At 55.2% G+C, this 27,945-nt stretch overlaps 1 protein-coding gene across 1 annotated transcript in view; it reads right to left on the bottom strand.

Moving 5' to 3' along the window:
- KCND3 (potassium voltage-gated channel subfamily D member 3) overlaps positions 1–27,022 on the bottom strand; it is a 92,790-nt gene extending 65,768 nt beyond the window's left edge. Inside the window, exons 1-2 of the mRNA XM_054293988.1 lie at positions 26,960–27,022; positions 21,108–22,291 (exon numbers count right to left, since the gene is read on the bottom strand). Coding sequence (XP_054149963.1) covers positions 21,108–22,216 — 1,109 coding nt within the window. The 5' untranslated portion in view covers positions 22,217–22,291; positions 26,960–27,022. The remainder of the gene's footprint in view (positions 1–21,107; positions 22,292–26,959) is intronic.
- Between the last annotated feature and the right edge of the window lie 923 nt (positions 27,023–27,945).

Genomic DNA, 27,945 nt, shown 5'->3' with positions numbered 1-27,945 from the left:
AGCTGAATCTGTTTCCTGATTTTCCCTCCCTTTTCTGGGCATCCTTTATCCTGCTTTGATCCCTCTGCTGTTGCATTTTCCCCGTCCCAGGTTTGCCTCTCTGCTCTCAGGGAACCTGAGATCGTGTGTCCAACTCCAGGGCTCAATTTGCCTTTTGTGCCTCCTGCAAATCTTATTAAGCTGCGTTGTATTAAATGGGAGAAACATGCAGTTAAGTCTGTGGTTTTCAAAATGCATTAGACTTCTTTTCAAGTATGCAAAGTGTAAATGGATTTTGTGCTTTGGGAACGGAGCAGTGTGTTTACAATTTTGGTTAGATAAAAGGATGTTGAGATGGCCTCTAACATTGATTTCATGTTACGTTTTTCTCGGCTTTAATGTAGCCTTAGAGGTTCTTTGAGTGTTTTGATTTACAGAATACATTGGAAAAAATGAGTTTTATTTTATTTATCAGTCAGTAATGGGCTTTTCTCTCTGTTCTTCCCAAGAGCAGTCAGCTCTGCAATAGTAACCTGGCTAATCTCATTAGGTCAGGCTTTCTGCTCTCAGCTTTTCTGGTGCAGGATGGGTGAAACTCTGGGAAATTAACTTCTTGCACTGCTTTGTTACTTTTTTCTTGCAAACCCAACTGAAACCAAGCAATTTCGTGAGCCATGACAAATATACATGGAACCTAAGCCTTTCTGAACCTGAGAGGGAAATGCTCTGAGCAATGAAGGTTTAAGCACCAGGAGAAGCTGAGGTTTCTCTGGGTTGTTGAGTCACCCTGGAGCAGAGCTGGGCACTCCTGTCCCCTCCAGGCTGCAGCAGCAGAGGCTGCTGGTGTTTGTTCATCTGCAGAGGCACTCCTAACGTTCTGTTTGCTATAAATAATCTGAAATTTGACAGTGAAAGTTGCCATGAAAGTGCTCTACATAAGTTCAGGACGATCTGTCCAGGGGAGCTGACACAAACGCTGCACAAGTTAAAACTCCCCTGGGTGAGCTGGCACTATCTGCGTGCTCCTGCTCCTCAGAGGGGTCTCCAGGGCACAGGGGGCTCCTGCAGGAGGGAGGGGGACACAGAAACGGGCCTGGAGTTTTGACCTTTTCCAGCACCTTCATTATTGAAATCTAAATTTAATTCCAGTTCTGATTGCTCTGAGAGCGATGCCAAGTCCTACATTACCTGACCTACTTCAGAGCAGGATGGAGGAGCAGAGCCACCAGCCTGACCTTCCCTCTGCCTCCTCCCAGCTCAAAATTTGGCATTCATTTGTAATGGGGGAGAGGGGCTGGGTCAGGTGGAGCCTTGCAGGTGACAGGATTGCTGTTCCTGCTGCTCAGGGCTCCTGAAGCAGGATTCCTGTTTGTGCTGACCAGCACAGAGATGCTGTGCCCAGGCTGCTGAACTCCTGCCTGCTCTCCCTGCCTGCCATGGAGCTGCTCTTGAAGGATTATTGCTGAAATGCCCTTAACTCCAGAGAATCCCGGGCTGGTTTGGGGCCGGTGGCACCCTAAAGCTCATCCCATCCCATCCCATCCCATCCCATGGCAGGGACACCTTCACCGTCCCAGGCGCTCCTCAATGTGCAGCCTGGCCTTGGGCAGGGTCCAGGGCTGCCCACCCTCCCAGCCAGGAATCCCTCCCTGATCTCTGATTTAATCCACACCAATGCAGTGTCTGCCAGGCCTGATGCTGCCTGACAAATGTGTTTGTTTCCTGGGAGGATTCCTCTCGGTCCAAGTCTCAAATCCCACTTTGTGTCTGGAGCACCAGGGGCTGCCTCAGCAGCCGAGTCTGATCACAGAGTGAAACATTAAATCCAAAGCAGCTCTTAGCTCCTGCAGCCAGGAAAATATCCATGTTTTATTCATGCTGAATACTAGTCAACATCCCCAGCTCCCTGGATAGGCCTGGCTCTATAAATACTATAAATAGCCCTGCAGTGACACAGCAAACTGGCCTGGGGACAGCCGGGGCTGGGGGAGCCCCAGGCAGAGCCCTCAGAGCATCCCTGGGTCCCTTTCTGGGGGGGACAGGGCCGGGGGAGCCCCTAGAGCATCCCTGGGTCCCCTCCGGGGCACAGGGCTGGGGCTGCCCAGGGAGCTGTGCCAGCCCTGGGGCTCCCAGGGTCCCAGCCTGCCCTGCTGTGCCCTCTGGGGCTGCTCCCTGCTCCTGCTGGTCCCACCCAGCACCCCAGGAATCCTCCTGGGCTCCTCCTGCAGCCCGAGGCAGGGTGGGTGTGGTTGGGGAAGAAAGCTTGATGGTAGTGGATAAGGAAAAGCTTGTGGCAGTGGATAAATTAGGGATGGAATGCAGCTGGGAAATGCAGAGTAATTGCGTGCCCAGTCCCTGATGATGCTGTGCCTGATGGATGCTCTGTAATAATTCCCTCTGTAGCTAAAACTGGCTGGACCCTAATCTAATGTAAACTTAGGTGAGTACAGCTGTAATAACTTACAGGGCTGAAGGCCTGGCAGACTTGCCCAGAGTTTCTCACATGTGCCTCAATCATATTTTAGCATTGCTTTAACAGCTCAACAGGCAGAGCTGGCATAACAAATACATCATGTGAGCCGTGATTTATGGACCTGTGTTGATCTATATCCTCGCTCTCCTTATTTTCCAGCACATTTATCATCCTCACACGGTCGCTCCTTTCCCCTCTGCAGTTCTGAGTGGCTCCCAGCTCTCTGCTGCTCCTGAGGTTCCTCAGGAACTTTGTGTGGACCGGGAGAGCCTTCAGACTGTGCTGCCCTGGCTCAGAGCATGTGCCAGGGCTGGGGTCTGTGCCCAGACCATCAGTGAGGTGCCAAAATGTGATCCCGAATCATCCCCATGTGGGATCCTGCCCTCCTGGTGGGGGCTGGAGCTGGCTCTTACCTGCCTCTCTCTAATTGCTGTGATGCACACTGAGTACTAGAAAGTTGTACAAGTTATTTTTAAATTGTGGAGGAAGTTATGTAAGGCAGATCATGCTAAGGGTTTATTTTATTTTTAATGACTATATTTAAAAATTCATGCAGAAGCATAGAGGGACTTTTAATTACTACATTTAAACCTTCAGGTAATACTTAAGTAAAGGGGGAAAAGGGCCTTTTCCATTATTTTTTTAATGTTCTCCCTTTCTTTGCCAAGCAAACGTAGGAGCAGACTGGGAGGTTACCCTGAGCTGAGAGGGAGCTCCAGCAGGGCAGGAGCTGCAGAAGCAGAGCCACGTTTGCCAGTCCCTCACCCTGCACTGCCAATGCAGCATCTCCCACCCTCCAACAGGAGCACGTGCATTTCCTGGGGGAGGACAGGGAATGGCTCTGAGCAGCCTCCCCTGCCTGCCCCGGGGCAGAGATGGAGGCAGGGCTGTGCCAGGGCTGTGCCAGGGCTGTGCCAGGGCTGGGCACGGGCAGCAGGGTCAAACCCACCCAGCAGGGAGAGAGCTGGCACCCTGTTCTATTGGCACAGCTGGCACCCAGTTCCCATGGCACAGCTGGCACCTGTTCCCATGGCAGAGCTGGCACCCTGTTCCCACGGCACAGCTGGCACCTGTTCCCATGGCAGAGCTGGCACCCTGTTCCCACGGCACAGCTGGCACCCAGTTCCCATGGCAGAGCTGGCACCCTGTGCTCATGGCACAGCTGGCACCTGTTCCCATGGCACAGCTGGCACCCTGTTCCCACGGCACAGCTGGCACCTGTTCCCATGGCAGAGCTGGCACCCTGTGCTCATGGCAGAGCTGGCACCTGTTCCCATGGCACAGCTGGCACCCTGTTCCCACGGCACAGCTGGCACCTGTTCCCATGGCAGAGCTGGCACCCTGTGCTCATGGCACAGCTGGCACCTGTTCCCATAGCAGACCTGGCACCCTGTGCTCATGGCACAGCTGGCACCTGTTCCCATGGCACAGCTGGCACCCTGTTCCCACGGCACAGCTGGCACCCAGTTCTATTGGCACAGCTGGCACCCTGTTCCCACGGCACAGCTGGCACCCAGTTCCCATGGCAGAGCTGGCACCCTGTGCTCATGGCAGAGCTGGCGCCTGTTCTCATAGCAGACCTGGCACCCTCCTCTCATGGCACAGCTGGCACCCTGTTCTATTGGCAGAGCTGGCACCCTGTGTCCATGGCACAGCTGGCACCCTGTTCCCATGGCACAGCTGGCACCCTGTTCCCATGGCACAGCTGGCGCCTGTTCCCACGGCACAGCTGGCACCTGTTCCCATGGCACAGCTGGCACCCTGTGTCCATGGGACAGCTGGCACCCTGTGCTCATGGCAGAGCTGGCACCCTGTGTCCACGGCACAGCTGGCACCCTGTTCCCATGGCAGAGCTGGCACCCTGTTCCCACGGCACAGCTGGCACCCTGTTCCCATGGCAGAGCTGGCACCCTGTTCCCATGGCACAGCTGGCGCCTGTTCCCACGGCACAGCTGGCACCCTGTTCCCATGGCACAGCTGGCACCTGTTCCCATGGCAGAGCTGGCACCCTGTTCCCATGGCACAGCTGGCACCTGTTCCCATGGCACAGCTGGCGCCTGTTCCCACGGCACAGCTGGCACCTGTTCCCATGGCACAGCTGGCACCTGTTCCCATGGCAGAGCTGGCACCCTGTGCTCGTGGCACAGCTGGCACCCTGTGTCCATGGCACAGCTGGCACCCTGTGCTCATGGCACAGCTGGCGCCTGTTCCCACGGCACAGCTGGCACCCTGTGCTCATGGCACAGCTGGCACCCTGTTCCCACGGCACAGCTGGCACCTGTTCCCATGGCACAGCTGGCACCCTGTGCTCATGGCACAGCTGGCACCTGTTCCCATGGCACAGCTGGCACCCTGTTCCCATGGCACAGCTGGCACCCTGTTCCCACGGCACAGCTGGCGCCTGTTCCCACGGCACAGCTGGCACCCTGTGCTCATGGCACAGCTGGCACCCTGTTCCCATGGCACAGCTGGCGCCTGTTCCCATGGCACAGCAAGCACAGCTTCCAGCAGCCCAGGTTTCGCCCCAAAGGAGCTCTCCCAGCTCCCCAGAGGGGTTTTAGGGCGTCTCCTCCTGCCAGGGTTACAAATCCTCTCCTGAGGACCTGCCCTGAGTCCTGTGCCCACTCTGCAGTGTGCAGCAGAAGCACATTTCTATGTTTCCATGCCAGCAGCGACAGCAGAAGGACGCGCACACTCACCCAGCAATGAAAGCCATCAGCTCAGCTTTGTGCCTGCTGTCTGAGCTGTGAAGCATCTCTGGGAGAGCAGAGTGCACAGAGCCTGCTCTTTGTGCTCCTCTGCCCTGTGTTTATCTTATTGACCAGCAGAGAGACGAGGAAGAAAAAGAGCATTTTAATTAGTCCTGACAGCTTCATTTGTCTGGAGGTCATCCCTGAGCCTGGCTGGGTTTTGCAGAGTGATTGCTCTGGGAATGGTTCTGTCCTCTGGCCAGGGTGGGACTGGGGCACCTTCCTGCCCTCTGTGCCCCTGCCTGGCACAGCCAGACACAGCCTCGGGTCGGGGAATGGGCTGGGAGGGACCCCAGAGCCCCCCAGTGCCACCCTGCCCTCTGTGCCAGTGGTGCCCTCTGTGCCTGCCCTGCCCTGCCCTCTGTGCCAGTGGTGCCCTCTGTGCCACAGCTCAGAGAATGGGCTGGGAGGGACCCCAGAGCCCCCCAGTGCCACCCTGCCCTCTGTGCCAGCCCTGCCCTCTGTGCCTGCCCTGCCCTGCCCTCTGTGCCAGCCCTGCCTGCTGTGCCTGCCCTGCCCTCTGTGCCATCCTGCCCTCTGTGCCAACCCTGCCCTCTGTGCCAGCCCTGCCCTGCCCTCTGTGCCAGCCCTGCCCTCTGTGCCAACCCTGCCCTCTGTGCCAGCCCTGCCCTGCCCTCTGTGCCAGCCCTGCCCTGCCCTCTGTGCCAACCCTGCCCTCTGTGCCTGCCCTGCCCTCCGTGCCAGCCCTGCCCTCTGTGCCAGCCCTGCCCTGTGTGCCAACCCTGCCCTCTGTGCCATCCTGCCCTGCCCTCTGTGCCAGCCCTGCCCTGCCCTCTGTGCCAACCCTGCCCTCTGTGCCATCCTGCCCTGCCCTCTGTGCCAGCCCTGCCCTCTGTGCCATCCCTGCCCTCTGTGCCAGCCCTGCCCTGCCCTGTGTGCCAACCCTGCTCTCTGTGCCTGCCCTGCCCTGCCCTCTGTGCCATCCCTGCTCTCTGTGCCAGCCCTGCCCTCTGTGCCAGCCCTGCCCTCTGTGCCATCCCTGCCCTGCCCTCTGTGCCAACCTTGCCCTCTGTGCCTGCCCTGCCCTCCGTGCCAGCCCTGCCCTCTGTGCCAGCCCTGCCCTGCCCTCTGTGCCATCCCTGCTCTCTGTGCCTGCCCTGCCCTGCCCTCTGTGCCATCCCTGCTCTCTGTGCCAGCCCTGCCCTCTGTGCCAGCCCTGCCCTCTGTGCCATCCCTGCCCTGCCCTCTGTGCCAACCTTGCCCTCTGTGCCTGCCCTGCCCTCTGTGCCATCCCTGCCCTGCCCTCTGTGCCATCCCTGCCCTCTGTGCCTGCCCTGCCCTCCGTGCCAGCCCTGCCCTGCCCTCTGTGCCAGCCCTGCCCTGCCCTCCGTGCCAGCCCTGCCCTGCCCTGTGTGCCAACCCTGCCCTCTGTGCCATCCTGCCCTGCCCTCTGTGCCAGCCCTGCCCTCTGTGCCTGCCCTGCCCTCTGTGCCAGCCCTGCCCTGCCCTCCGTGCCAGCCCTGCCCTGCCCTCTGTGCCAGCCCTGCCCTCTGTGCCAGCCCTGCCCTGCCCTCTGTGCCAGCCCTGCCTGCTGTGCCTGCCCTGCCCTCTGTGCCAGCCCTGCCCTCCGTGCCAGCCCTGCCCTGCCCTCTGTGCCAACCCTGCCCTCTGTGCCATCCTGCCCTGCCCTCTGTGCCATCCCTGCCCTGCCCTCTGTGCCATCCTGCCCTCTGTGCCTGCCCTGCCCTCTGTGCCTGCCCTGCCCTGCCCTCTGTGCCATCCTGCCCTCTGTGCCTGCCCTGCCCTCTGTGCCAACCCTGCCCTCTGTGCCAACCCTGCCCTCTGTGCCTGCCCTGCCCTCTGTGCCAACCCTGCCCTGCCCTCTGTGCCAGTGGTGCCCTCTGTGCCACAGCTCAGAGAATGGGCTGGGAGGGACCCCAGAGCTAAAGCTCTCTCTTCCAAAGCAAATTTCCGCTCCATCCTTCTGACGGGGGTCATTTAACAGCGTGCGAAATGAAACGTCAACAAGAATTCGAGCAAATGGCACTGGGAGCCCCCAGAGACACCCCCAGGCTCCTGCTGGGAGACGTTTCCAGCCAGGCCCTGCAGGGACAGCAGGGAGAGGGCTCAGGTGCTGCTGCTGCTCCTGGAGCCCCTCGGGGCGGGGAGATTCACCTGGGGGCTCTGGGACCCCCAGCCCTGCTGAGGCCACCTGAGCCTGTGCTGGGCACAGGGGCTGGGGTCTCTCTGTAGGGCTGGGGGGGCCGGCAGGGGCTGCCTGCCCCCAGACCCTGGGCTGGGCTGGGGGTCCTGGTGCCGAGGGGATCCCAATCCCACGGAGAGCCGGGTCTCAAGGGGATCCTGGCATTGAGGGAATCCCAGTCCCAAGGAGATCCCATTCCTGGGGGGATCCTGGTCCCAAGGGGATCCCAATCCCAAGGACATCTCAGTCCTGATGATATCCCAATCCTGAGGGGCTCCTGGCCCCAAGGGGATCCTAATCCCAAAGAGATCCTGATCATGAGGGGATCTTGACACCAAGGAGATCCCAATCCCGAGGGGCTCCAGCAGCTGCTGCAGGGAGGCACAGGAAGGGCAGGATGAGATGGCCACGGGGAAGGGGAATTGTGTTCCCATAGCTGGGGTGCATGGAGCCAGAGTCACAGACTGCCCTGAGCTGAAGGGACCCTCAGGGACCATCCAGGTCCCCCCTGTCCCTGCACAGACCCCCCCCACAGCCCCACCGCATCCCTGGGAGTGCTGTCCAATCTCCTGAGCTGCAGCACAGAGCTGAGGCCTTCCACAAATCCCTGTCCTTGGGATTATTGCTTTTATCACCACAGAGCTGTTGTTTATGGCAAGTTCAGAAACTACGTGAAAACATAAATGGGAGGGATGATGCAAATGAGTCTTTCTGACAAAATTGTTCACTAGACTCCTTACGATGGAAACAAATTTCAAATGTGACTTTCTGGAGCTGCTGAGAGCCATCACTCTGTGGAGCTGTTCTGTGCCTCTCCAAAGAGCAAATGCCAACGTTTGTGCTGTGTGGGGAATGCTTCTCAGACGCTGCTGCTCGTTCTGAAAGCAATTCCAGTGAAACAAAGGCCAGGGGATCATTAGGAAGTCTCTGCTGGGGTGGGTGAGAGCAGCAGCTCCCGCTGGGGCTGGGCCTGCCTCAGGTGCCTCCCTCATTGTGGCCCATTTGCATTCTGCATGAGGCTGCAGACCTGCTATTGTGGTGCTGCTCACTGCAGAAAGCCCAATTAATGAAAGGTTAGGAGGCAATTAAAAATCCCAGTGTCCTTCATTCCAAAGTGAAGTTTAGAGTGCACTGCGGGTTCCTGGAATGCCACAGAATCCTTCTGGAAGGCTGAGGCAGCTGCTGCTTGTGCATTCCTGTTTGTTTTGGCCCCTGCAGAATTTTGTGGGCTTCTCTAAAGGGACAGAAGCAGCACACCGGTCTGTGCTGACCCCAGTAGAGAGCTCCTGAATGGGTTTGTGCCTCTGCTCTTCAAAGGGTTCTGAGCTGGGAGAACAGAACCGAGTGCCCCACCTGGGCAGCAGAACCTACAGATGTTCCAGAGACGGGCAAGGGAATTACAGCTGGAGAGGTGCCAGGCTGAGCCTCTGAGCACACATCAGAGGATCTCAGTGCCACCCTGGCCTGGCTGCAGGAGGTGACCTGCTCTGGCCACCCTCTGGGCACATCAAGGTGTTTCTGGAAGCAGGGATGCTTTGATCAGAGCTGCCTCAGGCTCTGAGGAGTGCACAGCTCCCCGCTCCACTGGGGTGTGCAGGGAACTCTTTATTGTGTGGGCTGTGCAGGAGAATTCAGCCTTTCTCTGACTGGGATTGTGCACCTGCAGAATGGAGATGTCAGTGTTTATCTAGGGAGGCAGTGGACTCGAATAAGTGATTGTAGTGTGCTCTGACAGACTCGGTACAGAAATGTCATTAAAATTCACTTCTCTGCAGTTATTTATTCCTTTTGTTATCAGTCCAGTGATACGTGGAGAGGTTCCTTGACTGCAAAGGAACCTGTTGCTCTTTTGTCTGGTGCAAAAATGAGTGTAAGCTCTGGCTGCATGAGCTCACCTTGGGCTGCAAGTGGAGCTGATGTGTCCCACATTTGTAACTAAACTGATTGACCTGTCCATGTGCAGGCTGGAGGGGAGGAAAGCACTGCAGAAGATGGATTGAGAGGGAATGAGATGCCAGAGCCAATCTCATTTACCCAGCCCACGTGTCAATAGTGAGCTGGAGAACATCAATCCCTGTGGTCACCTCTGGCAGCTGGAGCTGTCCCAGGGCAGCCTTGGCAGCTGCTGGGGCCCTGCTGGGGTCACTTCCCTCCAAACAGCCCCAAACAGCACCACAAACCCCTGTGGGGCCTGGAGGAACAAAATGCCATTTTGGGAGGATCTTAGCATGAAGAGAGGCAGCAGCAATGACCAGCCCTTGGAAGCTTTTCCCTTTCTGTAGCAGCTCTTTCCTTCCCTGACTCCCTAAAAATGAGTCTGTTAGGATTTAACTCCTTAGGAATTAACCCTGCCCTGCCCCTCCCGCTCCTGGGCTGAGCACAGGATGGGTGAGCAGTGAGCAGAGATCTCACTGTGCACTGACAGGACCTGGGGAAGGAAAGGAGCAGTTTGTCCTTGAGCTCCGTGCTCTGCCTGTGTCCTGTGTCCCTGCAGTGCTGATGGCAGCTGGCAATGTGCAGGAGCCACCTCAGTCCATGGCCACGAGCCCAGGGCAGCCCCGGCCTCCTCTGTGTGGGACCAGGGCCTGCCTGGAGCTCCAGCCCCTCAGTGATGCCTCAAGAACGGTTTTGTCTGTCTGAGAGACACCCCTGGGCAGGGCTCAGTTTTCAGACAGATCATTCCTGACAAGGCCTGTCACTCACAGTGGGCAGAAAGCCAATTTCCCCGTGGTTCAGAGCCCTCCTGGCACACTGCTGAGTGAGCTGTGAGCACGGGGGGCACGTGGAGCAGGAAAAGGCCTCTCACTGACAGCCGAGTGCAATCTCTTCATCAGCAAAGCTCTGCGAACCAGGCTTCATTAAACCAGGCCTCATTAAACCAGGCTTCATTCCCTGCTGCTCCTTGTGGGGTTTGATGGTTCCCAGGGCCTGCCCAGGCAGGATCCAGACCCGTCCATCCACAGAGCCCAGCCAGGCACAGGCGCCTCCAAGAGGGGCTCAATTCCCTTGAGGGCTTCCTGACCCTCTCAGGTCAGACTTGGAGGGTGCCAGCACCTCAGGAGCAACTTTTTGTCTGTGTCCTAAGCACTGGTGATGATTTGGTTGTAAAGTTCCCAGAACCCCTGGAAGGACAGACAGCCCCTGGAAGGACATGCAGCCACAGCCTGGACACACAGCCACAGCCTGGACACACAGCCCCTGGAAGGACACGCAGCCCCTGGAAGGACACGCAGCCACAGCCTGTTCCGAGTGCAGGAATTCTGCTGCAGGCACCCCTGGACATGGCACACGAGCAGCTCCAGGCACAGCCTTTGTTTCTGACAAAAAGTGAATCACAAAAGCTGCTGAAATTCATTTCCAGTTCACAGTCCATGTGGTGCCAGACTTCCCTGCTGCACTCATGAGAATCTGTCCTGACACGTCCTGCCTGGGTCTGTTTACCCTGGGCTGCACTTCAGGGCATGCGTGCAGAGCTTGAAGATTTATATTCTTAAAGCCTGAACACCGATTTTCTACTCAAAATCTCTCTCTCCCACCAAACCAGCCATTCTATGTTACTGGAAAAGTCACTTATTTTCTTTCCCTTTTCTTCCTCCAACATTTTTAGCCCTGCTCAGATGGAAGCAGACAAATGATGGGCAGTGCCAGGGTTTTGGAGTGGCACAACTATGGGAACTGAGTGCTTTAGACAGTATTTCAGTGTGCGCTGAAAATCTAAGAAGAAATGGTAAAAAATAAATGTAAATGTTGCTGTGTCAAATCAAATGAAGATTTCATCTGTAGATCTCTTCTCCTTTTCTGAAATCTCATTTTCCCTTTTCACTTCCAAGTCAGGAGAAGTGAAAGCTGCACCAAGCAGAGGTGGGGATGAGGGGATGAGGGGCCATTCCTTGCAGGCGCTGCTGCCTTTCTGGGTAACAAACTGTGAGATTTCCTCTGGGTCTTTTCCAAACCCTCGGAACTGGCATCTACTCTGACAGATCTCCCCAGGCACCAAGGCAGGGCTGGGTTTTAGATGCAGACTCACAGAGATGAACCATTGGAACCATTTCAGGAGTGTTTTTGACAGAGTTTTGGTTCTCTGGAGGTTTCCCAGCCCAGCTCTGCAGAGCCTTAGGAGGAAGGCTCTGATGTAAATGCTGAAGGAAAGTTACCAGGACGAGTGAGAGGTACCGAGTCGTGTCGGTGCATCCTCGTCCAGATCCCAAACTGTGCAGAGAGGACAGAACTGGAAACGAGCCTGTGCTCTCTGCTGATCCTTCCTGACACCCAGAGCTCGGGGAAAGGCTCTGCTGCGCCCCTGGGCCTCAGCAGGCCGTGTGTGCAAACTGATGGAGCTGTTTACCTATGCTGGAGCCACGGCGGGGCTTTCCCCAGGCAGGAATTCAAGCTTGTTCAATAGAGCTCATTAGGTAATGAGCTTATTCACTAAGCTCATTAGTGGTGGAATTCATCCTGCTCAGCCCTCTGCAGCCCAAAATCTTGTATCCCTTCAGCCCAGCTTACTGCTCGTGCTGACCCTTGGCTGGAGGAGACTTTTACCTCATTTCATGCATTCCCATGTTTTCATTCAACAGCTGCCTTGCTGAATGGCCGTTGCTGTTATTTAATCTGTCCTGCCATTCCTCCCCAGCAGAAAAGCATCTAAGAGGGCTGAAATCTTCTGTCTGGAGTGTGCCAAGGCTGGGGTGCCTTGCCAGCTCATTTCATGAACCGAAGCAGCGTCTGACTCAGTGGGACCCATCCTGGCTGCTCCAGGATTGAGGAACAGACGGTCGGGCAGATGCAGGTGGGCAGGAGAACCAAAGAGGCACCAAGGAGAAGTTGTGATTGCCTCCTGCCCGTGATTGCCCATCTGCACACAATCCTGAGCTCTGGGGGAAGGTCTGAGCACACCCAGGCACGGCGGGAGCTGGGATTTCATATTTTGGGTAATTATGCAGGGATAAGAGAGTGGGGTTGGCAGGAAGGGTACCTCAGGTGCAAAGCTGGGTGGGAGACGGGGTTTTAAATCTTCCCAAAGCAGCAGCACGAGTGAGATGTGTGACAGTGAGGAATGTGTGCTGGCAATAATGCTCCATTGATTCGTGCTCAACGTGGTAAATTTAGGAGCTGTTTCTACTCATTGCCGACACTGATTACTAGAAAAAGGCTCTGCTGCAGTGGAGTAAGGGAGCTGTCAGAGCTGTTCCATCTCCCCTCACAGAGGCACAGAGAAGCCAGCAGAGCTTTTCTCACATTAATATTGATGACAAAGCCCAAGAAACGATGTAAACATCAGAAAAGCCCCACTGAAGCAGGACTGTGATTGAGAATGAGTTGTGAGCTCAATGGCAGGGAAGGATCAGTTTCTCCCTGCACTGCCGGGCCAGCAGGGGCTGGGGCAGAGGGGCAGAGGGGCAGGCACCCCCTGCCCACCCTGGCAGGACCCACTGGAACCAGTTCCCCCAGTGCCCGAGTGCCCAGCGGCCCTGGGAGCACACTGGGGGCACACTGTGGGCATTTCACCCACAGGGCTCAGTCCTGCAGCTCTGCACTGAGAACCAAACTGCAGCAGGGACACAGGGCTGGCTTTGCTTGCACAGAGCATTCCTGATCCCAGCTCAGGCCCCAGAGTCTCAGGACTCAGGAGAAAGCAGCTCAGAGCAGCTTTCCCTCGCTTCAGCTTTCCCTTTGAAGGCAGCTTATTGCTGCCCAGGTTGTGAGAAGAGCTGGCTTGCTCAATCCTTTCCCATTGAAAAATAAAGTGCTATTTTTGTTCTCAGCACAGTGGCTGTAATTAATGTTTGAGGAGGATGGCTCCCTTGTGCTCCAGATCACACAAATACAGAGGGAGATGTGCACATGTTGTGTGCAAATCACACCCCGACAGTGGACGTGGAGCATGCAGCCATGGAATTGGGGATTGTGGCCCCACTCCTGGAGGTGTCCGGGGCTCTGAGAACCCTGGGACAGTGGAAGGTGTCCCTGCCCATGGCAGGGGTGGGAGCTGATGAGATCTTTCCAACCCAAACCATTCTGGGACTCCATGATCCTAACTACATGAGAAAACAAGCAAAGTTCAATAATAGTAAGAAATGTTTTCCCTGGTGTAAACAAGGGGGGAAAAGGGCTGCCTGGTGGTGGGGTGCAATCTCGTTATCAAGGCTGCACATTTGCATATTAAAGGCTGAAAATGACTCAAGGTTTTATCATCTGCTGTTTTCCCATCTGATGTGGATCCCTGTGCCCACAGGCAGGATGAGAAAAGCAGCAGCAGTTTGTGGCTGTGGGGTGGCAAAGGGAGCCACTGAGCACAGAGCCCAGGGCTGGGGTGGGCATTGGGCTGCCAGGAGCTGCTCAGAGTGCCCAGCAGGTCCTGGGGCTGGGGGCACTGCTGGGGTGCCAGGGGCACTGCCGGGGTGTCACTGCCAGTGCCAGGGGTGCCAGGATATCACTGCCAGGGGATGTTCAGCAAACCCAGCATGGAGCACATCCAGCAGCAGCTGCTGCCTCTCCCCGTGTGTTCAGCATTTATAACCTGAATTATTTCACCTTTTTGTGAGGAGGCTGCAGAGCACAGACCCACCGAGAGCTCAGAGCCCCGCTCCAGCTCAGCGTTCAGGGCCTCACTGCTCAGGGCTCCAGGAGCCCTTCTCAAGGGCTTTCTGGGCAGGCACTTCAGCCAAATTTCAGTGTCCTGAGGCAGAAGGCTAGAGCTGATCTGTGTTTGGATTCTGCTGCAGATGGCAGCCTGAGATGGAAGCAGCAGATCCTGGGGCGGTGGAGCGGGGAGGGAGCTGGGCATGGCTCTGAGCCTGCCCAGGAACAGCTCTGAGCTTACCCAGGAAGGGCTCGGAGCCTGCCCAGCGTCATTCCTGAGGCAGGATGGAAGGGCAGTGCAAACTTGCCCCTTTGGTGGAAGGGCAGTGCAGACTTGCCCCTCTAGCAGCAGTAATGAATTGTTTCCTCCTCTGGCAGGCAGTGATTTGACTTGCCACGTGCCTCGTGGTAATTTCCCAGCAGGTTTAAATGTTGGAACAATGGCATTCTGTTAGATATTGATTTTAAAATAACTCTTCCACGCTCGGCTGTAACTTTGGGAGGTGAATTACAGCCCTGGAGTGTGCTCTAATGGAGCAGTGGTAAATAGTTAAACAGACACAAGCAGTTTCTGCAGGCATTGTGTATGCAGGAGAAGGCAGAGCTTGGCTGAAGGTGCTTCCATCACAGTGCTGGGACACGGCCTGAAGCAGCTGGGTTTGTCACAGCTGTCCCCATTCCCAGAATCACAGATTGCTTTGGGGTGGAAAGACTTTAGAGAGCATCTTGATTTAATCTCTGCCAGGGCAGGGCCACCTTCACTGTCCAGGCTGCTCCAAGCCATGTCCAGCCTGGCCTTGGGCACTGCCAGGGCTCCAGGGCCTGCCCACCCTCCCAGGGAAGAATTTCTTCCCAGTTCCAATCTAAACCTGCTCTCTTGCATTTTGGAGCCATTCCCCCTTGTCAGCCACTCCATCCTTGGATGCACAGATCCCTTAAGAAGTGGCAGTAAAAACATCTCCTGTTATTTTCCTGGTTGTATTTCCTGGGTACCCGTGCCAGCCCCATGCCGGGGGAGCAGGGCAGGTGAGGATGGGTGCCCAGATGCCCCTGTGAGGATGAGGATGGTGCTGGCAGCACCAAACTCCTGCCAGAGGGGCTGCCAAGGCTCAGGCACTCAGTAGCTCCCTGTGCTCCTCTCCCTGCACACCCCACGGGCTGCAATTAGCTAAGGACCCTAATTAGTTTTGGCTAATTGGTTTCAGGGCCTTTCCTTCTCTTCCCCTCTCCTGCTCTGACTGGCAGTGGCTACTCTGTCCCTCATTTCCAGCTGATGGCTGTAAACTGATTACTTTTACTGGGTCAGCTCCGTTATGAAATTATCGTTTTATGAGACTAAAAATAGCCCCGATCCAGTCAGCACGCCAATCACTTCCCTTCATCTCCAATGAAAATGCAATGTTATCTTTAATCTGTATTTCTCAGGCACTCACTGGGAGGCAGGTTAGAAAGAAAAGAGGGGAAAAAAAGAAAGAGGAGATCAGAAAAAAATCTGTAAATCAGTTGCTATAGATGCATCCCTGCCAAGGCTTCCACTGGTAAATTTAGCAGTCACGTTACAATTTTAGTCAGCACCATTTCTTAGCCTTATTCAAAATAATTCACTTCTCACACAATGAGTTACCCTAAAGGCAAGTTATTTTGTCTTGCACATTAAAAATGGTGCGTTTGCACATACGTGCAACTGTTACAAATATCCAAAGCCACAAAAAGCGTAAGGACGGATGATTTTTTTAAGATGGGAAAAAAAAATCCAGTGAATTCCACTTGCCCTAAGAATGAATAAAGGTATTTTAATACTTCTGGGGTTCTGGTGAATACAAATAGCTCAAAAATGAGATGCTTGCCTGAGATTTATATCAAGATAGTGAAGGGAAAAGGTTCCATCTGTAGTTTCTGATACAAAGACATTTCGCACACAATATCTGTAAATCCATTAGGAGAAGAAAACCGATCCAGGTTTTGTATGAGATGAAGCTGCAGTGAAGAGAATGAAAGCTCAAGGAAATGGCCTCTTTGTGTAGCTCCATCAGCTCATGGCTTGATTGGACTTTCTGTGTATTAAATTCAAGCAGCTCTTTGGCCCGTGGACATGAGGAATAGTTGGCTGTATGGGAAACGGTGAGAGCGGTGAAATTCCAGCCCTTCCTCCACAAAGGAAACTCCCCCACCCCATGCACCCTCCCACAGGTGATGGTAAATATGCAAAGCGGTGTTTCTATCAGAGTTTGTCCTGGCTCAGTGTAATGGCAGCTCCCACAGCCCTGACACGCGCGGTGTGGCTCCTGGCCCAAGCAGCAATCTTCCCCGATGGCAGCGCTCCAGAGATGATTTGTTATTTTCCTTGCCTTGCAAACTGCTCTTGGTGTGTGTGGAGAGGGTGAATGAAGGTTACTATCAGCCCCAGTGCTCGGCTGTGCAGAGATCAGCCCGAGTGTTTGGCTGCGCAGAGATCAGCATTGCTCTGGTGTGCTCGGGGCTCAGCCCGGCTGGCACGGCTCTGGCACCACGGCCCCCACGTGCCGCAGCCCTGCTCGCCCTCCATCCCCCCTCCTGGCCACCACGGAACACCAATAAAGAGAGAAAACCCCAGAAATAAGGGTTTATAGCAGAGACTGATGTCCTTTCAGCGCGGGTGCTCAGGTGCCCGTTCTCTCGTTCCCTCTGATCCGCATTGGCAAAGGCAGAGCTGAGCCAAGACAGCCCAAACCAGACCCTACCCCCAAACCCTGCTCCCTGCACACTCAGCTAATAAACCCTCCAAGAAATTGCAGCTCTTCCAATCAGGCTGTTGACACAAGCAGGCCAGCAGGGCTGTTTTATCGACTTTGCCGTGTTAACCTGGTTCCCTAAATGAATTCTGCAGACGGGCCTGTGTTGTCCAAGCGCACTGAGCTGTGTCTGTCAGGGCACTGAGCAGAGCAGCCAGCCCTGAAAGGGAGAGAGTGCTCTCCAGGCCATTATGGTTGTGCAAATGGTGAGGGTGACAGGCAGCCAGAGAGCTTCTCCCAGAGCACCTGGGGCTGGGGAGCTCAGCTTTTCTGGGCCAGGGAAACTGCTCAGAGCATCCCCCAGGAGAACCAACCCCAACCCAGCCCAGCCCCTGCTCCTCCCGCTGGGCACTGCTGCTCTCTGGGCAGAAACGGCCCAAAGGTCTCAGTGGCAATTCCTGCATGAGTATTGCCTCCTTACAGCACCTTCCAGTGCCTAAAGGAGCTCCGAGAGAGCTCCAATGGCCCAAAGGTCTCAGTGGCAATTCCTGCATGATTATTGCCTCCTTACAGCACCTTCCAGTGCCTAAAGGAGCTCCGAGAGAGCTCCAATGGCCCAAAGGTCTCAGTGGCAATTCCTGCATGAGTATTGCCTCCTTACAGCACCTTCCAGTGCCTAAAGGAGCTCCGAGAGAGCTCCAATGGCCCAAAGGTCTCAGTGGCAATTCCTGCATGAGTATTGCCTCCTTACAGCACCTTCCAGTGCCTAAAGGAGCTCCAAGAGATCTCCTTGAAACCAGCTGAAATTGAAATGCAGGACAGTTTTATGTTTACAATTTGCTGCCTCTGCTGCAGGTCATGGACACTGCCTAGGAGTCTGAAACATACTGCTGCTGTCAGATTAAATGAAAACAGCTGTAAAAAGCGTGGAAAAACACTTTCTCTGGGCAAAACTGGCGTGGGGTTTAGTGGGGGGACAGAGGTTTCGTGTTTGTGCTGCACGTGAGGGGAAGCAGCAGAACCTGAGGCTTCCCCTAAAAGTGAATAAAACTGAATATTGTGTGGGGCTGAAGCAGCCTGGGCTGGTGGGAAGTGCCCTTGCCTGTGGCTGGGGATGGAATGAGCTGGGTTTAATGTCCCTTCCCACCCCAGCCGTTCTGTGATTCCATGAAAACCAATGCACCAAGGAGCCAAATTCACTGTAATTCACCCATTTCTGCAGAGGTGTGAACCCACTGCACACTGAATTAGCCTAAAGCCAGGGCAGGGACGAGGTGCTGGGCTGGCCCTGCTGCTCCTGGCAGCACCTGCACTGCAGAGCTGGGGCAGGACACAGAGGGGAGATGGGGAGCTGCTGGCGTCCCGAGGAAAATGCTTCTGCATGAATTGGAGAGCTGAGTTTGAATTAATTTTGAGTAGTTGTTTCAGTAATTCAGATTGATTTAAGATGCGCCCAAGAATAACGCTTTCATTATAAAGCCTCCTGAGCAAAATTTAAATTGTGTTGAATTAAAAACAGCCTCTGTTAAAGCAGGGCTGGTGAGCACAGCAGAGGGATGGGAGATGCAGGGTCAGGATAATTTAATTCTTTTGCTTTGTTTCCCGCTCCAGAAAAGCTGCTGCACCTGTCTCCCTGGGCTGTTAGCTGCCTAAGGAGCCTGCAAGGCATCCCGAATTTCTCTAAACTGATTTAATGGTAACCCCACCAAAACCAGTGCTTATTTATTGTGCTGGGCTTCACCTTCAGGAAGAAATGCATTTTTATTGCATTTTATTTATGGGTCAGTCTGGAAATGTGATTGTATCCCAAAGATACTTGGGAGTCTGGGAGAGCAGCTGGTGAACAGGACAGTGGAGGGTTAATGGTCTCCTGCTGTTGGCTCTGTTTGTTTGTTTGTTTGTTTGTTGTGAGTAAACCTTGGTTTGACACAAATGGAGCTAATCCTATAACAGGGCAAAAGTTATCCTGCACCTTGCAGATCACTCCTCTAAGGCACTCTGTCACAGCAGTGCTGGGGTTCCAGCCTCAGGGAAAGCTGCACTTATCTGGGTTTAAATGTATTGCTGGTGAAAACAAGTTATTTATATATATATGTGATTTTTGAGTTAAAAACTGTCATGATTCATAGTTTCTTGTTCTAAATGCTGGCTGAATTATTAAGGGAAAAGGCAGGGAATGTTTAGGATCTGGATAAAAGCTCTGAGCGCTGCTGAAAGCCAGCAGTGGAGTGGCCAGGGCTGATGGGCTGGGAGCACGCTGGGACCCTGGCTGCATTCTGTGCAGCAGGAATTGCCAGCACTCTCCTCAGCAACGAGATCCTTCCAAACAGACTGAAAAGACTTCTGAGGAGAGATGTGTATGAAATATTGCCTGAAAGTGCCAGTGTGTCAGAGCTGGAGGGATTTTTGGGGAGATGGAGGGGCCAGGAGGGTTAGCCCTGGATGGCGAACCCCCACCCCACTCAGGGGGAGCCAGGAAGGTGGAAAGAGCCTGAAAGTCCCAAATCAGTAACACCCAAAGCCTCAGCCCTCAGACTTCACAGCATTTTCTAGGTCCCTCCCCAGTGAACCCTTACAAAGCCACGTTTAAATGTCTAATTTCTTAAATCCATGTCAGCTCATTTCCAGCACTTGTTCCTCTGTGATTTCTGTGATTACAACAAATTGAGAACGCCCTGAGGTCCCTGGGAGCGCTGGGTTTGTCCCTGTGCCCAGAACGGGAGGGAAGGGGCCCAAACCCAGCCCAGCCCGGGGGGAGCAGAGCCCCAGCTGCTTTCCAGAACATTCTGCACGTCCTGGGGCCCTTCCCAGCCCCCCCAGGCCAGCCCTGACCCCAGCTCCTGTCACAAAGGTGTGACAGCACGAGTGGGAACGGGTGTGCAGGCTCTGAGTGTGAATGGGTGTGCAGGCTGTGTCCGTGCCAGGACGGTGTGATCGTTATTGAAGGGAACCTGGAAATATTATATCTATATATATATATGGATATCATTATCCATATAATTATGGAATCTCCAAAGCTGGATTTTCTCCCCTCGTGCAGAGACCCCTGAAGGAGCCACACCCAAGGCAGATGTCCCTGCTCAGACCCTGTGGTGGGGACAGGAGTGGGGCACTGACCAGTATGGACCAGTCCGAGCATGGAGAGCTGAGCTGGGGCAGGGCTGGGATGCAAAGCCCAGCTTTGGTTTCTCAGTTTTACCTTCCCCAGGGGAAGGAACAGCTTCTGCCATAAACCTGCAAACTTTGCTTCGTTATTAAAAAGGAAGAATGAGAGATCTTTAGGTGACTATGACAAACAGGTTCTACACTTGCACTTAATGAAGAACTTCAGATTTCAGTTGTCATATGCCCAGATTCGGCGCCTTTCTGACAGCTGAATTATGATTTTAATAATTGAAAAGTGCTACTGTGAGCCTGTTCATGTATAATAGGCACAGAGAAGTGTTTAAAATCAAAAGCAGTTTAGAGAAAAAGTGGTCCCTGCATTACAAGGAGGAGAATTGTCTACATCTGAGTATTAAACCGTGTGAGCTCTCCAGTGGGAAAACTCTTTGCAAAGTAACTCTAGATTTCCTGCGCTGTTTTGCTGTGTGGGATGGGGAGATTGCCCTCGATCCTGGTTCTGTGTGTGCCCCAAGAGCAGCCTGCAATGCCCCCTTTCCTCTGCACAGCCTTGTCAGGGTGAGGGTTTGGCCATTCTGCTCCCAGGGGCTTTGGTTCAGAGCAGCAGAAGCACAAATCTATAATCTCAGTCACAACATCTGTGAGGCAGAAATGAACCACAAGGGGGGAAAGATCCCTCCAGGCTACATTGCCCTTGCTTTGATTTCATTATCTTTGTACCTGTCCCTGGGAATGTTTGAAATTCCACTGCAGCCGCCACAGCACGCTGGGTTCTCAGACTCACAGCTAAGCACAGACAAGAAGCCCCTCTCCTGCTCAGCTGAGTGAAAACCAGATCACATCCTGGCCATCACTGAGTATTCCAGCACAGTGACCCACAACATCCACCTGGATTCAGCCAATCTGTGCTTCCTGGCAGGTCAAGGGGAGAAACAAGGACTGAGACACGAGAGACCCATCAGCAGCTTGGTGCGAGACGCGTGGCCGGAGCCAGTGTCAGAGCGAGCAGAGCTCCTCTCCAGCCCCTGCACCCGGGGCAGCTTCTCCCTCCTGCAGGGATGAATCAGATCCTGCTACTCCACCACTCTGCTCCTCCTGCACCCGCTTGCCGCGGTGCCGAGCATTTGTCAGGTGGGTGTGAGAGCTTTTTCTGGTTTACACAACCGCACGCAAACTGCAGGAGTTGTAAGGCAAGGAATAATCCAGCCCTGAACACTTCCAGCCCCTTCTCGAACATGCACCCTGGAAAACGCTGAGGAGGAGCTGAAGTCAAGCTCCCCGTACACGCTCGCCTGCTGCTCAGGAAAAGGAAAAGTAATACTCACCCCAGCGTTGTCATGGTTACAATAGTGTACCAAAAGGAAGCAGGAATACTGGTGAATTTGCTCGCCGAGGACCCTTTCTCCGCATAAAACATCACAGTTGCAAAGATGATGATTGCCATAGTGAGGGAAAAGAGGAGAAAGCCAAGCTCGGAGGCACAGCTCTTCAAAGTGTAGCCCAAGATTCTCAGGCCTTGGGAGTGGCGGGAGAACTTGAAAATCCTGAAAACCCTGAAAACCCTCAGCGTGACGAAGGCCCCGCTGACGTCCTCGTTGTTGGTCATGACCAGGCCGATGTAGTAGGGCATGATGGCCACCACGTCGATGATGCTCATGACGCTGCGGATGAAGCGGTAGCGGCTGGGCGCCGCGAACAGCCGCAGCAGGTACTCGACGGTGAAGATCATCACGCACGCCGTGTCCAGGCAGAAGAAGGCCACGGCGTAGCGCTCCCCGCAGGGCAGCTCCTTGCTCCCCGGCACGGAGCCGCAGGGCACGGTCTCCACCACGTTGGTGATCACCGAGACGGCGATGAAGAACCCGGTGACGTAGTAAAAGACTAAGGCTAAGGTGCTGGTGTGGGGGTTCTCGAAGGCGCGCCACATGGTCTGCCGGAAGCTCAGCGAGGGCATGGAGCCCTCCTGGTTGTTCTCCGAGTCGTTGTCGTCCATCAGGCGCTCGGCGTTCTCCCGCTTCCTGTCCTTGTACTCTTCGTAGCAGCAGTCCCCGATGATCTCGGGCAGGATCCCGTAGAAGGCCAGCTCTTCGTCGTAGGCAGAGATGCACTCGTACCTGGGGTAGTGCAGCTTGCCCGTTCTGTAAAAATTGAGGATGCACCTGAAGACCTCGGGGTCCCGGTCAAAGAAGTACTCCTTGGTGTCTTCGTTGAAGAAGAACTCCTTCTCCGTGCTGCCCAGGAGAGTGTCCGGGTACCTCTCCAGTGTAGTCCTCCAGGTCTGGAAGCGCCTGCCGCTCACGTTGAGGATGATGAGCTCATCCTGCCTCTTGTTCTTCTCCGTGGGCGCCAGCGGCATGGGGCAGTTGGCCACGGGCATCCATCCTATGGCGGCCGCCCTGGCGAAGGGCAGCCAGGCTGCCACCCCTGCTGCCATGGTGAGCCCGGGCGCGTTAGTGCAGGCGGGGCTGGGCAGGCTGCTGGGCGCTGCTGCGGGTCACACCAGCTCCATCTGGAACACAGAGGAGAAGAGAACACAGCACAGTCACGCCCTGCCCCGGTGGGTGGGAGAGCCCAGGACCAGCACAGACACCAGCCACTGGTGGAGGATGGTGCTGGACGAGGCATGTGATAATCAGCTCAGCGGGGCTATGGCATTCTTATAGACGGAAAGTTTGAATAGCAAATGATTCCTCATTAAAAGCATTTTAAAAGTAGCATAAACACAGTAATTTATATTTGCTTCCTCACAAACAAGACTAATCCATAATTCCCCAGGTGTAAGCCTCCTGTGCTCATCAGTTTAACTACAGCTGTCAAGAAAGAGCTGGGAACTCCAGTGGAATCGGCCTGCAGTGGAATCACACACCATGAGAGCCCAGGACTGGGCTTAACTGCATTTCCATTTCTAGCCATGAGTTTGTTTTATCTTTTTGATCTTTGGTCGGAGTTCTTACAGTCTTTAACTTTTGTTTTAACTTGCTTTTACTTCCATATCCCTAGTGCTTTTCTAATTCTGCCATGAAATTATCTGAAGAAAGGTGCCATTATCATATAAAATGCATTAGGAGCCCTATCAAAAGTCAATTTATCAATGGAAATTCCATTGATTCCAATGACTCAGGCCTTCAAAGCCTAATTATCTATTTGTAGGCAGTTTTACTCTAAAGTTTTTAACTTACATGAAAGCTGCCATTCCAGCCAGTACGGCTGCAGCATTATTGATTCCAATGGGCCATCAAAATACTGAATAAAAAATGATGGAATGAGTCTGTGGTGAAAATGCCTGAAGTGCTCGCAGAAATGCTCTCCCTCTTCAGGGCAAATTAACATTCATCACCTTAATGTGGAGCATCTTCCTATGCAATTTTACTGTCTAAAGGACAATTGAGATCCCTCGTGCGAGCATCTCGCCGCCGCTGAAGAGCTTTGGTAATTACAGAACATGTAATAACCCACAGTGCTGCTCATCCCAAGGAGACACTTTGCTTATCTGCACGGCACTGGAGCAAACATCTCCCAGGATTTCCCTCCCAGGAACTGCTCAGTGGTACAAAGCACCGCCACTCTTCTGTCCCCCCAAAGGGAATTTACTGTGTGAGCCCTGGCTGCCCTGGGGAGCAGGGCAGAGCTCGGCACTGGAGCCTTCTCTGCCAGCTCAAAGGGCATCTCCAGGGGCTCTCACTGCACCTTCTGCCACCAGCGTGGATCCTGGCACTTTCATGGACACTTAACGACGGGAGGCAGCAAAATAGGAATTATGTCATCCATTAATCACCAAATATATACAAATGCATATATATACTCAAGAAACCAAGAAAAGGCATCTTGTTCCCGTTTCCCTGCTGGCAAACTGTCTTCTCTGTTTTTTAATTTCACTTAGCACCATCACCAGTGTCCTTCTCCAGGACTGACTGGTGACCTGACCACTTTCAGCACACTGGATCCTCATCTCCCCTGATTTCTCAGGGGAACCACAGTAGAAATCTCTTCTGTACTTCCATAACTTTGGCTGTGGATTCCAGGTTACCTACATTAGCTGCTGAGGCTCTATAAATACTTCACATATAATTGTTCCAATAAAGCACTGGTAACTCATAAGTGACTTACACATTTTTAAATCAATTTTTGAAAGATAAAATGGGTCCTTCCATGCTGGCAGTATATGTGGGGAAGCTATAAATACCTCAGCAATGAAAGGGACAGGAGATTAAAGCAAAAGAGAAAGAAAGGGGAATTCTTCTGTGGAAGTTCAGTTCCCGTTTCTCTGAGTCCAAGAGATGCAGCTGTTAGAGCAACAGAGCGCACGCAGCTTCATTCTCAGAGTTACTGAACCTGCCCCATCTGATCCTCAAAATGCACACAAGAGAACAAGAGGAGTCTTTTTCTGTAAATTATCTGGAGGACCACGAGTGAGAAATTAAATCCCCTTTTGTAGAGGTTTTGCTTTTTCTTGTCCACGAGTCCTTGGAACTCTACCACTCCCTCAAGGAAGGGAAAGAAAATTGGGAGAGAGAGAGGACTGGATTTATAATTCTGACCTGCACAACCTAAACTGAGTCAAAAAAAAGATGAAGCAGCCAGTTTCTCTAGAATGTAGAATTCCAGAATGTAGAAAGAATCCCCCTTTTCTGCCTGCTTGGATTTTGGAAACCGCCAACCAGTCTGTTTAGTCTGGAAAGCAATTGGCTGGACTCAAAATCTAATGTACTGTTGACAGTGTCTGGAGCTCTCATAGAAAACAGACACACTCTAATTCTAACAAGCATATATTTAGCTATATCCATATTTCTAATTTTAATTACCATAATTTCTGCATGTAATTTAAAAGGAACTGGTTCACAGCAGACCGGCACCCTGCTGATGACATTTAGAAGACCTGGTACACAAAATAGAATCATTTGCCTCCTGGTTCAAAAAAGTATCTACAGAGAGAAGAATCTGTTTTCTTCAGATAACTGTGGGGACAAGGAGACAGCCAAGGAGATCTGGGAGAAAAGGCTGAGAGGAGCCCCCTGTCCCTGCCAGCACTCCTGACCGCGCTGGGTCCCTCCCGAGCAGCGCTGGCTCTGCTGCAGCCAAAAACCCCCAAAAAACCCCAAAAACGCCCAAAAACCCTGACAGCCAAATCCTGACCCAGCCTGGGTCAGGACAGCTCAGGAGGAAAACCTGGCAGAGAACAGAAATGACTGTTCACCCAAAGGGTCCAGAAATACAGGATGGATTCTTACCACAGTAGCTCCACACTGATCAATGTCCCTTCATCATCTCAAGAGAGCAGAGGCAAACCAAAAATCTCAGAGTTTCCCTTTCTAGAAGCAGACAGGGCTGCTCTGAAATCGGACTGATAAACACACTGCAAGTTTCTTGATGAGACAGTGCTAATGGGAGTGAGGAGCCTGGAGATCATCCCTTCTTCCCTCTCCTGTCCTTGTTGGGTCAGGCTCAGGCAGCAAAGAGACCTTTGCTTTGCAGCAAAATATGTGAGCCAAAGGCTCGGTGTCTTCTGTCAGCCACACATTCCTTCCCCTTCGCAGCCACACCAGAAAACAAAACTTTCTGCAAAACGCTCCCTCCCTCAGTCTGCCGGGGAGAATCGGGAGCAAAAGCAACAGGCTCAGGATAAAGGCGCACAAACTTCTCCCCTCCGTCCGCCCCGAGAGCCCCATCGTGCAGCGCTGCCTTACCTGGAGGGAAGGACCCTGGGCGCCCAAAGCGGGGCTGGATGTGGGGAACGGAGAGGGGGAGCAGGCGCTCCTGGGGATGGAAGGTGAGCTGTGCCGCCTGCTCTTGCTCCCTCTCCGAACGCAGTCAGCAGCAATCAGTAAATGCGCTCATCATCGCGAAAGTATATATAGAGAGATGACTAAACAGCTTCTCCCTCGTCGCTGCCGAGGCTCTCGCTGCCTCTCCCGAGCTGGCAGGCGCTGCCCCCTCCCCTGGCAGCGCTCGCCGTGCCCTCGCTGCCCAGCCCAGCCCAGCCGGGCACGGACCGGGGCTGGGGAGGCAGAGCCGCGCCGAGGGCGCTGTGCGCCGGCACCGCGAACGGAGCCGGTAAATAAATATACGGCAGAGCCTACCCTGCATGCTAATGTGCCAGGGGAGATCAGGGGGGACGGCAGGGGATGAACTTCAGGGCTCCATCGCGGAGCTCGTGTGTGTCCCTGCCGGCTGCCGGGCAGGCGGGACAGGCAGAGGGATCCCTTCAGGAACACGAGCTGTTCCTCCAGCACCGCCAACCCACACCCAGCCCTCGGCCAGGGCGGGCGGCTGCATTCGGCAACAAAAAGAAATCACTGGGATTTAAACTGATCTTTCCCTGTCTTCTTCTGCTTTCTTCCTTCCCACCAGCCTTCTCTTTTCCTCTCGTCCTGCTGTTCTGCCTCCTTGGCAGCCCTTCCCAGTCCTGTCTGCACGCCGCCTCAGCATCCCTTCCATCCCCGCTCAGAAGTTGGGCTCGGCACGCTCCGAGACCCGGCGGCCTCGCTCATTTATCCATCTGCTGTCGCATCTCCATTAAGCGAATAGCCACAAGCCCGGATCGGAGCGAGCCAGCCTCGCCCTGCCGTGCCGGGCGGCTCCGGGCGGCCACGGACGCGCCGCAGCGATACTTGATGACTTCCATAAAGTCACAGCGATCCGTGCGGGAGCGAGCGGGGCTCGGCCGCCTCTCCATCGCCTCCCCGGCGGCTCGGCAGGGGCTTGGCGGCGGCAGCACGGGCCGTGCGGGGCTGTGCCGGGCTGTGCGGGGCTGGCACCGGCTGTGCGGGGCCGTGCGGGGCTGTGCCGAGCTGTGCGGGGCCGTGCGGGGCTGGCACCGGCTGTGCGGGGCTGGCACCGGCTGTGCGGCCACGGGCCGGCATCGGCAGCGCCGAGGGGCGGGAGGGCAGCGGGGCACGGGCTGGGAGCGGCCGGGGGCACCCGCTGGCCCCGCTGCCCCCGCCCCGCCCGCAGGTGAACCCGGGGGACGGTGTCCCCGCACCCCCGGACCGGTGTCCCCGCACCCCCGGACCGGTGTCCCCCGCACCCCCGGACCGGTGTCCCCGCACCCCCGGCCGGTGTCCCCGCACCCCCGGACCGGTGTCCCCGCACCCCCGGCCGGTGTCCCCGCACCCCCCGCCGGTGTCCCCGCACCCGGGGCCGCTCCCCTCCGTCCCTCCCTCCCGGCGGACCCCCTCACCTCCGCAGGGCGCTCCCGGCCGCGGCCGCCCGCCCGGAGCCTCCGCGGCCATGCGGCTGCCGGGAGCGGAGCGCGGGGCTGGCGGAGTGCGCGGGCGCGGGGCGGCGGCGGCGAGCGGCGGGGAGCGGCGGCAGCGATGGGGAGCGGTGGCAGCGATGGCAGCGATGGCAGAGATGGGGAGCGATGGCAGAGACGGCAGAGACGGCAGAGACGGCAGTGGTGGCAGCGGTCGCAGAGCGGCGGTGGCGGGGCCGGGCACAGCCCCGCACGGAGGGGCGGCGGCGCGGGGCGGGGGGCGGCGGGGGCTCCCCGAGCTCGGCCGCGTCCCCGCCCGCCCGCACAGCCGCCGGCAGGTGTCACCCGGAGCGAGCGGGGAGACGGGAGGGAGCCGGAGCCGGGCACGGGGAACCGGCGGGGAGCGGGCACCGGGCACCGGGAGCCGGTGCGGGACCCTCGGGCAGAGGGCAGCACACGGCGGGGGTGGCCGGGGGCCGCAGCATCTCCGCAGCCCCCGCAGACCCCCCGAGCCGTGTGTGTGCAGGGGTGTGTGAGGAGGGGTCCAGGGTGTGCGAGGAGGGATCCGGGGTGTGCAAGGAGGGGTCCGGGGTGTGCAAGGAGGGGGCTGCAGCGGTTGCATTGTTAGGGGCAGGAGCTGCATCTCCCGATGCATCACTGTGAGCAAGGGATGTGTGTTGGGGGGACTGATGTGCCTCAAAATAAGGGAAACAGGGACTTGGTACAGCCGGCAATGACCAGGGGCCGTTTTCCAGGTGCCTTTCTACCCAGAGCTCTAAACTCGAGACCTTCTTAAAGACAAAAACCAAATAACAATAGGGAAGGATCTCCAAATCCTCACCATTTCAACAAATCAATGATCTGGCTCTAGAAGCTCTGAAACCAGGACCCTGACCATGGCCCAAGACCACGAGTCCAGCCTGTGACTGAACCCTACCATGGCCACCAAACCATACCACAAAGTGCCCCAT

This window comes from Melozone crissalis, unplaced genomic scaffold (assembly GCF_028551555.1).
Source record: "Melozone crissalis strain CALT ecotype California unplaced genomic scaffold, PUWL_Pcris_2 ptg000198l_1, whole genome shotgun sequence".
In the NCBI taxonomy this organism is placed as follows: Eukaryota; Metazoa; Chordata; class Aves; order Passeriformes; family Passerellidae; genus Melozone; species Melozone crissalis.
The sequence above is the reverse complement of the archived record's forward strand: the minus strand, read 5'-3'. Positions and strand labels throughout refer to the sequence as shown.